General features: G+C 35.3%; 1 protein-coding gene and 1 long non-coding RNA gene across 2 annotated transcripts in view; one reads left to right on the plus strand and one right to left on the minus strand.

Annotated features, from left to right (window-relative positions):
* Positions 717 to 1,790, plus strand: LOC107617872 (galactose-binding lectin-like). Its single transcript, XM_016319746.2, has one exon. The coding sequence runs from the start codon at positions 804 to 806 to the stop codon at positions 1,620 to 1,622; it is 819 nt and encodes a 272-aa protein (XP_016175232.1). The 5' UTR covers positions 717 to 803; the 3' UTR covers positions 1,623 to 1,790.
* LOC110267234 overlaps positions 4,673 to 9,394 on the minus strand; it is a 7,702-nt gene continuing 2,980 nt past the window's right edge. The window contains exon 3 of the long non-coding RNA XR_002354604.1: positions 4,673 to 4,761. This is a non-coding gene — a long non-coding RNA (uncharacterized LOC110267234). The remainder of the gene's footprint in view (positions 4,762 to 9,394) is intronic.

Below are 9,394 nucleotides of genomic sequence, written 5' to 3' on the forward strand. Positions count from 1 at the left end.
AAACAAAAAAAATTTATTAATCACAATTTATTTTTTCTTTTTATAATTATATGATATCTATTAATATTATTTTTAAAATAAATACTTATAGTATATAATAATAGGTAAAGACTCATATAACTATCTTTATATGAAGTTAATAGTTGAAAAATTTTAGATGATATTTAGTCAAACTTGTTAAATCATCTAACGGTTCTTAAATATTAACTTCACATGAAAATAACTGTATGTGAGTTTTCACCTATAATAATATAATAATACAATAAATATAAACTAATTAATAAAGTATTAAAATTTAAAAATGATAATTATTTTTAGAAAACGTTTAGGGGCCAGCAACTTTTTCAAATTCTGGCCAGCATATAACCAGCAAAGAAAAGTGAGCCATTGGATAAAATCTCACACAATTAAAATCATCATTAATAGCTATTTGATGATTATAAATCATAAAAATTAATGGCTTCTAACACTCTTATTTTTATAAAAACAAAATAAAAATACTTATAATAAAAAAAATTAAATTTTATATAATTATTTTAATTTTAGCAACCACTCCCCTGTGCCAACATAGAACTTCCCCTAAAATAATTGTTAATTTTATCGTATACCTCTCATATGAAAAGGATATAATCTTTTTTATATATATAATATTTAGATTAAGATCAGTTTGATTTTGATGCCATTTTCTCCCTCTGGTGGGTGTATAAATACATGAACTTCCCCCACTGGCAATCATCAAAACCATTCGAAGCCACTAGTACTTAATATTGAAAATCCTCACTCAAATAACTCTCCCTCCCACCATGAAACCATTTTATGCTCTTCTTACTTTCTTCCTCTTGCTTGTAGTAGCAAGTAAGAAGGTGAACTCAGCATCCGAAACTGAAACAGTTTCCTTCAACTTCAACTCTTTCGCCCAAGGTAACCCCGCAATAAATCTCCAAGGCGACGCCACCGTTCTTTCCGACGGCAATGTACAACTCACCAACGTCAAAAGTTCCTATAGCGCCGGGCGTGTCCTGTATGGCACGCCCGTGCGCCTTTGGGACAAAGCCACCGGCAATGTTGCCAGCTTCGTCACCTCGTTCTCTTTCCAGCTGACGGATCTGCAAGGTTATAATGCGGCCGACGGTATTATTTTCTTCGTTGCACCGGAAGATACGCAGATTCCGTCCGGCGGAGTTGGCGGCACCTTAGGGGTTGCAAGCTCTAACGGCGTCGGTCAATTTGTTGGTGTAGAATTTGATTCCTACTCCAACTCTGAGTTCAAGGATCCACCCTATCAACACGTTGGAATCGATGTAAACACTCTGGTTTCGTCCAAGACTGTGGAATGGAAAAGAGTGAGTGGGTCGGTGGTGAAAGTGACTGTGATCTATGACTCTCCATCAAAGACATTGAGTGTTGCTGTGATCAATGAGAGTGGCGATATTAATACCATCGCTGATGTTGTTGATTTGAAGGCGAAGCTTCCGGAAAAGGTCAAGTTCGGGTTTTCATCTGCTTCGTCGGTTGGCGGTCGTCAGATTCATCTCATCCGTTCATGGTCTTTCATTTCAACCTTGAAGACAACAACAAGCATCAGCAGCAATGGAACAATAATGGATATTGCAACCGCATGATTTGGTCTACGCTAACTAGTACTACTTTAAAATAAAGAAACAGACCATATGTGTGTATCAGTATCGACTGTGTCTGTGCGTGTACGGTTCCATATATATTTTCACTAATCAACTTGTGGTTGGACCGTTGATTATTTAAATAACAACTTTGTGAGAGAACTTGGTGCATTTAATTGTAGCTAATTAGTAATTTTTTTTATTTTTTTAAAAGAACATGAATTTAAACTATTATAAAAAATACTTAAAATTAAATAAAAATCTAAAATTTAAAAAATATTTGCTCGGTTAACTTACATTTTAACTTATCAAGAAACCAACCCAGGTCAACTTGCTTGGTTAAGTAAGTGTTGTAGATTTCAATTTTGCTTTGTGCATGCAGCAAACTTTAAATAGAGTTTCGAGCCACGAATTAATTTTTGACCTATTGAACTGTGGGATACCATGGACAACAAAAAAAACTTATCAAGCGAAGCGACACTTTTCTAATTTACCATATGTACATATCAGTCACATTTTGGACACGTACAAATTTGAATAAAATTGATTTTTTTATTATAATAACAATAAATTCAATTTTTTTTTTAGAAATTTAATTATATTTTTAAATTTTTAGGAATTTAAATATCCACAAAACAAAAAGTTAGGGATATATTTATCTTTTTATCAAAAAATTTAAAAATATTCTATTTAGATTGTATAATTCGATCCGATCAAATTGGTTCTAATAATTATAATGCAAACCATTGAATTTATTATTGTTACTATAATAAATCGATTTTGTTCTAATTTATTAAAAAATAAATTATTAACCAATTTAATAAAGATATCTAATAATAAAATAACACATATAAATGTCTTTAAAAAAAATATTTTAAATGTGTTTATTAAAGTGGTCTCCATCTATTAATGCTTGTGCATCATAAATTCTAACTAATTTTTTATTTGTATAGTTCTTAATTTTTTATTAGTCATGACTCATGAGGACTAATCTTTTAAATAGGACCCAGCCATATGCCGAAGTTTTGAATGTTAAGACCTAGTTACTATAAATAAATGTTAAAAACTTAAAATACATATTCTAAGCGACTACCTCTGATAAGTAGGATAAAATCTAAAAAAATATGCATACATAATTATTGAAGAATATTAGATCATAAAATTTATTAATTTTTGGTTATTAGTTAATCGTTAATATTTAAAAGTATGGGATAAAATATATTTTTTTGTTGTTTACGATATTTTTCAATCTGAACTGATCATTCGACCAGTCCAAGTTAGTTATGGGATAAAGTATTTTTTTATCAAAGATAGGAGACTCGAACCCGCAACCTCTTAATTGAGTATAGAAAGACTATGTCATTTGAGCTATGATGATTTCAGTGGCTAAGAGAATGGGGAGTTGAATCTTAGCCCCCTTTTTTTTGGTTGCTAATACTTGCTGAACTCAGAGGAGACTTTTCTGTTTTAGCTCGTCTCTGGACACGAGACTTTTTCTTTTGTCTCGTCCCTAGCCACGAGACTTTTCGTTTTGTCTCGTCACTTAGCACGAGACATTTTTAGTTTTTGCTCCTGTGCAGTAGAAAACAGAAATGGAGTAGGAGAGAAGAAAGATTACACCCAGATATATCCTGGTTCAGCTGCTAAGTGCAGTGCAGCCTACATCCAGTCTCCATCACAACAATGATGGAATTTCACTATAATCAACTTGATTACAAACTGTAAAGTGCTAACCCAACTTACAAGGGGATTCCCACAGAATCATGAAACACAACATAGATGAACAAAGGAACTCTAAAACATCTAAGGCTTTTTCTTTTAATTTTGCACTCTCTGCCTTTTTTCGCTCTATGGCTTTTTCATACAAACCTCACTGTTTGCCTTTTTCCATGAGACTCAAGACATGACAAAATTAAACAGAAAAATACTAAACAGAATACATTGAAGGAGAAGAAAATCTGTAAGCTTAGGTAGCTCTGAGAATCCTGTGCCTTGCACTCTCACTGCTTACTTCTAACTCCTTGCTCCAAACAGTGGCTGTTCTCTCTTTTTAAAGAAGAGGGAAGCCTCCACACTTGAAGCCAACACCCAAACCAACTTCTTTCTCCTTCAACAAACAGAACCGGTTCGGCCACATAGAGAGAGAAGAGATAATCATGCAAAACCCAACATACAATTACCTCTAGTCCTTTCTTGATCATCACCCTTCATCAATCCGAACTCTCCATCCTTGACTTGCTCTCCAAGATGAATTTCTGGCCCTTGATGCTTCATGATGATAATGACTTCATCTGCTTCAATCTCTGCCTCAACCATCACTTCGCCACTCTAGCTACTTCCTGTGGTGGTTGAGCAGAATCAAAGACAAGCCATGCTTCAAGAATCTCCCTTGCTGGCCGAATCTTCATCGTCCATTTTTGAGCATGAAGAGCTCAAGATTACTTCACCAAATCTAACCATATTTGGTGAAAATCTTAGCTACAGCTCATTTTTATTTTAGTATGTTTTCTTGCCATCATTAGCTTGATGGTCTTGATGCATGCAGCTTCATTTCGGTAGCTCCATATAGCTTCCATGGCTTCCTTTATTTTCTAGATATTGACCGAAAAGAAGAAAGAGATGAGAGAGAATAAACAACTTAAAATAAAAGCAATTCAAATGTAATAAACCAATTAGTTGGTGAAAGTTGCTTTTACTTCCCTAGCTTAGAGTGGCGTGCAGCACTATGGCCATCAATCAATTCAGCTGCAACTTTCTCTCTCATAGTTCCCATGCATTAAATGACAATGTAATGAATTTTGGAATCCATCACATGGTGAAGTGCTTGGATCCGTTGAAAGCAATTTTTGCTTTCTTTATCATGGATTTCGGATCATGCATGAGGAACTTCTCATTAAATGTGAAATTGGGCTTAGTTGCAACAACATTTAATTTCTGGCCCAATAATAACATTTGCTTTCCTGATGAAATTTGGATCAAGCATTGAACATATAGGAAAGCTTTGCTTATAGTAACAAAATTTATTCTGGCCCAACTGATAAAACCTTTTCAGCCAACAATCACAAAACAAGAATTACATAGGGCTGAATTTTAATTTATTGGGCTTGGGATCTTTCTTTTTATTTCGGCCCAATTATAAAACCTGCAACACAAAATTATTAATTAATATATGTTAGATGAGAAATCAAAATTAATAATTTTGTTTAATAATGTTTAGTCATCACAAATATTAATTTGGAGTTTTCCAAACTCATCAATCTCCCCCTTGATGACAAACATTTAAAATTGAAATGGGAATTTTTTTTTTTTTTAAAAATTGAGTAAAGAATACTCCCTTTGAAGATTGAATTTCTCCCCCTTTCTAAATGTCACATGGCTCCCCCTTGATGTATGCTTATTTTACTAAGGGAAGCACTAACCTGTAACATTTTAATCAAGCTTCAAGAACAATGTTATTTAGCATATTATATGATGCTAAATGCTTGATTTATGAGCAATTTTAAATTGATAATCAAAACTCATTTGATATCATAAACTGATTTACTGCTCAAACTTTTTACACACACCAATCAACAAGAAAGTTTATTCAAATATTTTTCTAAACAAGATATCAGAGCATTATTATGGTAAGAAAAATATTTGAAGCACATATGGTCAAAAACATGGCAGTTTTTTTATGCTTTCCATGGTTTAAAGGAACTGTCAAAAAAATTAAGCATATTAACCAAGATGAAAACAGAGTTTTAATCATGCGTATACATTCATCACGGTTAATTATCAACCATTCTTCATAAAACAAATGCATTGTCAACTCATTATTAAACAATATCAGCAAACACAATGCAGTTTCAATATTATCATCAAGCAAATCAGCAAACACAATGCAGTTTCAATATTATCATCAAGCACCAAATATAACAAGGGTGATCATAAATTTTCAACAAAAAATTTCATCCCCTGTTTTCTATTTTCTCCTCCCCTGTTTTTCATATTTCAATTTTCAGCTTTTCTCCCCTGTTTTCTATTTTCTCCTCCCCTATTTTTCATATTTCAATTTTCAGCTTTTCTCCCCCTTTTGTCATCAAAGGGGCATTATGTACTCGGTTGTGTGAGCCGCTTTGGGGAGTTAAAATATGGGTGATGATTCGGTGAAGCAGAGAATTGACTGGTCCTAGAGCTTTGTGGGTTGGAATCGTTCCATGCAAGCCAGAAAGATTCTCGCAGATGTGCTGAAGAACTGCTTTGTATGAAACACCGACTTGTATATCCCATTTGTCTACCATATACGCTCGCGGTCCTTCATCCTTGAAGCCCAGGGTCGCTCCAATGGTCTCAGAATCAAGGGCTATTTGAACCCTTTTGACATAGGAATGAAGAGTGCTGTCAATGAGCCGCATATTGGCGTAGAACTCTCGGACTAGGCCAGGATAGACTGGTTTCTGAATGAGAAGAAGGGGCTTCCAGTTTAGGAGTTCAAACAGAGAGGAGATGTTGATGCCCTTGTTAGTGAGAGTGTCGAGATTCACAAGGTAGGTTGTACATAGATGACGTTTTTCCATAACCTCATTGTGAAACTCAAAGGAAGTACAAGAGTTGAATCTGCTAGGATCAAAGTGGGAGTGAGTCTTGCCATACTTGTTTCTGAATTCCAGGGATTCCAAATTTGGAGGTTCGGTTGTGTCGTGAAGAGCAAAACCCTTAGTCTTTTGAGTACTCTTTCCGGATGCATGAGGAGTTGATCTCTTTGGTGGTGATTGTGGAGGGGAAGGGATAGGAGAAGTATGAGACTCTTCTTCTTCTGCCACGGGAACACTTTTCTTCTTCCTTGAGAAAGTTTTTGTGGCAATGACCTTTCTTCTCATTGCGTCTGTGCGTTTTGAAGGAGGTGAGGGTGATGAAGATGATGTAGAATGGATGTGAATGTGTGTGTGAGATTGTGGAGTAGACTGTTTTTCAGAGAATAGGAGCCTTTCACTTTTTCTTGGCGCGGTTTTCTTTTTCATGGTGATGGGAGAAAACCGAATATGAAAGGTTGGTGAGGTAACTGAATGAGTGGGGAAGAAGGAAGGTGAGAGACACATTAAATGAGGATTGGAGAGAGAATTTGGTGGAAGTAATGACCATTAGTGAGCGGTTAATGACCATTATGGAGAGGTTATTACTCAAAAATGATTTTTCTTTTAATTTTTGAAATCTAAAACTGAAAAGTTGTTGCCTTAAATCAAGGGATTAGATGGAGAGAGGGATTTGATTTGACAATAACCACTTCCAATAGGATATGATGACATAAGGAAGAAGATTCTTATTTGCATAGAGAGATAACTAACAAAATTGTTAAGGTGGGGTCAAGAAATTTTGGTGGGGCCCATAAAATTTTGAACTCTGCGTTGCCTCCCCCTTGACCACAGCTCCTTTATGTATTTTATCTCGTCCAAACCTACGAGACAAAACTGGACAGTGTTAAAAAATTCAAGAATTTTCAATGAAACTTAAATCAAACATTCCCAAACTTTTTTCTTAAGCTACAGAATCTGTCTTCATAGAGGAGTTTTGTAAAAATATCAGCAATTTGGTCTTCAGATTTTACAAATTGAATATCAATAGTTCCCTTTTGTACATGTTCCCTAATAAAGTGATATTTTATCTCAATGTGCTTTGTTCTTGAGTGCAAAACAGGATTTTTTGAAATGTTTATAGCACTCATATTATCACAAAATAAGGATATACTATTGATTTTTAATTTGTAATCTTCTAATTGTGTTTTTAACCAAATTAATTGAGTGCAACATGCAGATGCGAAAATGTATTCTACTTTAGCAGTGGATAAAGCCACTGTGGCTTGTTTCTTGCTTGACCACATGTTGAGTGAGCTTCCAAGGAAGCAACACATGCCGGACGTGCTTCTTCTATCCACTCTATCTCCCGCATAATCTGCATCACAAAATCCTACTGCACAAAAGTCATCAGATTTAGGATACCATAATCCATAATCACAAGTTCCCTTAATATATCTAATGATGCGCTTAACAGCCGTGAGATGGGATTCTTTTGGGTGAGATTGGAACCTTGAACATACACCCACACTTTGGACAATGTCCGGTCTAGAGGAGGTAAGGTACATGAGTGAACCTATCATTCCCCTATACCTTGTTTCATCCACATTTTGACCATCATCATCCTTTTCAAGTTTTGTGTTGGGATGCATTGGTGTACCCATTGCTTTGGAATTTTCTAGGCCAAACTTTTTAGTAAGTTCTTTTGCATATTTTCCTTAGTAAATAAAAGTATCACTAGGAGTTTGTTTAATTTGGAGGCCAAGAAAGAAAGTAAGCTCTCCCATTAAACTCATTTCAAACTCACTAGTCATGAGTTTTCTAAACTCTTCACACAAGGAAATGTTGGCCGATCCATATACAATATCATCAACATAAACTTGAACAAGGAGTATGTCATCATTAGATGCTTTAATAAATAAAGTAGTGTCGGTGGTACCCCTTTGAAATTGATTTTCCAACAAGAAGGCACTAAGCCTTTCATACCAAGCTCTTGGAGCCTGTCTAAGACCATAAAGAGCTTTAGTTAATTTGAAAACATGATTTGGAAACTCTTTTTGTTCGAAACCGGGGGGTTGTGTCACATACACTTCTCTATCAATAAAGCCATTAAGGAAAGCACACTTAACATCCATTTGAAACATTTTGAAACCTTTATGGGCGGCATAGGCAAGAAGCAATCTAATTGCTTCCATTCTAGCTACCGGAGCAAAAGACTCATCAAAATCTATACCTTCTTCTTGATCATAACCTTGGGCCACTAATCTAGCCTTGTTACGAACAACTTGTCCATCCTCACTAAGTTTATTTTTAAATACCCACTTAGTACCCGTTACCTTCTTACCATCCGGATGAGGTACTAATGTCCAAACCTCATTCTTGTCAAATTGAGCAAGTTCCTCTTGCATGGCCTTGACCCATGATGGATCTTCAAGAGCTTGTTTAACATTGTTGGGCTCCATTTGTGATAAGAGAGCGAAGTTGCTAGGTTCAGTTTGCCTTTTGGTGGAGGATCTTGTTGTTACACCATGAGAGGGATCACCAATGATGAAGTCATGAGGATATCCCCTCATAGACTTCCATTCTCTAGGCTTTCGGACAGGTGTAGAGCTTTGATGAGCTTCTGGTGGTTTCACTGTTTCAGTTGCTCGTGTCTGCTCAGGAGACAAAATGGAAATTTCTCCTCTAATCTGACGAGACAAAACTGGACTGACAGATTCTTCATTTTGAACAGATTTGGAATTTTCTTTGCTTGTTCCAGCTTCTTCACAATCTGAATCATTATCTATCACAGTACTGAGAATTAAGTTAGAATCACAAAAAGTAACATGTATGGATTCCTCTATTGTCCTATGCTCCTTGAGATAAACTCTATAGGCCTTGCTTGTGGTGGAATATCCAACAAACATTCCTTCATAGGATTTTGGATCAACCTTTCCAAGGTTTTCTTTATTATTAAGCACAAAACATTTGCATCCAAAAACATGAAAATACTTAAGATTTGGAGGGGTTCCTTTCCATAGCTCATAAGGGGTTTTCTTTAATCCTTTTCTAATGATTGTTCTATTCAAAATATAACATGCTGTGTTCACAGCTTCAGCCCACAAAAATTTAGGAATTTCATTCTCACATAGCATAGCCCTAGTTATCTCTTGAAGGCTTCTATTCCTTCTTTCAACCACCCCATTTTGTTGGGGGTTCTAGGGCATGAAAAGTTATGAA

The sequence above is a fragment of the Arachis ipaensis genome, chromosome B09 (genome assembly GCF_000816755.2).
Source record: "Arachis ipaensis cultivar K30076 chromosome B09, Araip1.1, whole genome shotgun sequence".
Lineage (NCBI taxonomy): Eukaryota > Viridiplantae > Streptophyta > Magnoliopsida > Fabales > Fabaceae > Arachis > Arachis ipaensis.

Excerpts from the sequence above, each read along its gene's own strand:
- LOC107617872 (XM_016319746.2), top strand. The coding sequence starts at position 804 with ATGAAACCATTTTATGCTCTTCTTACTTTCTTCCTCTTGCTTGTAGTA.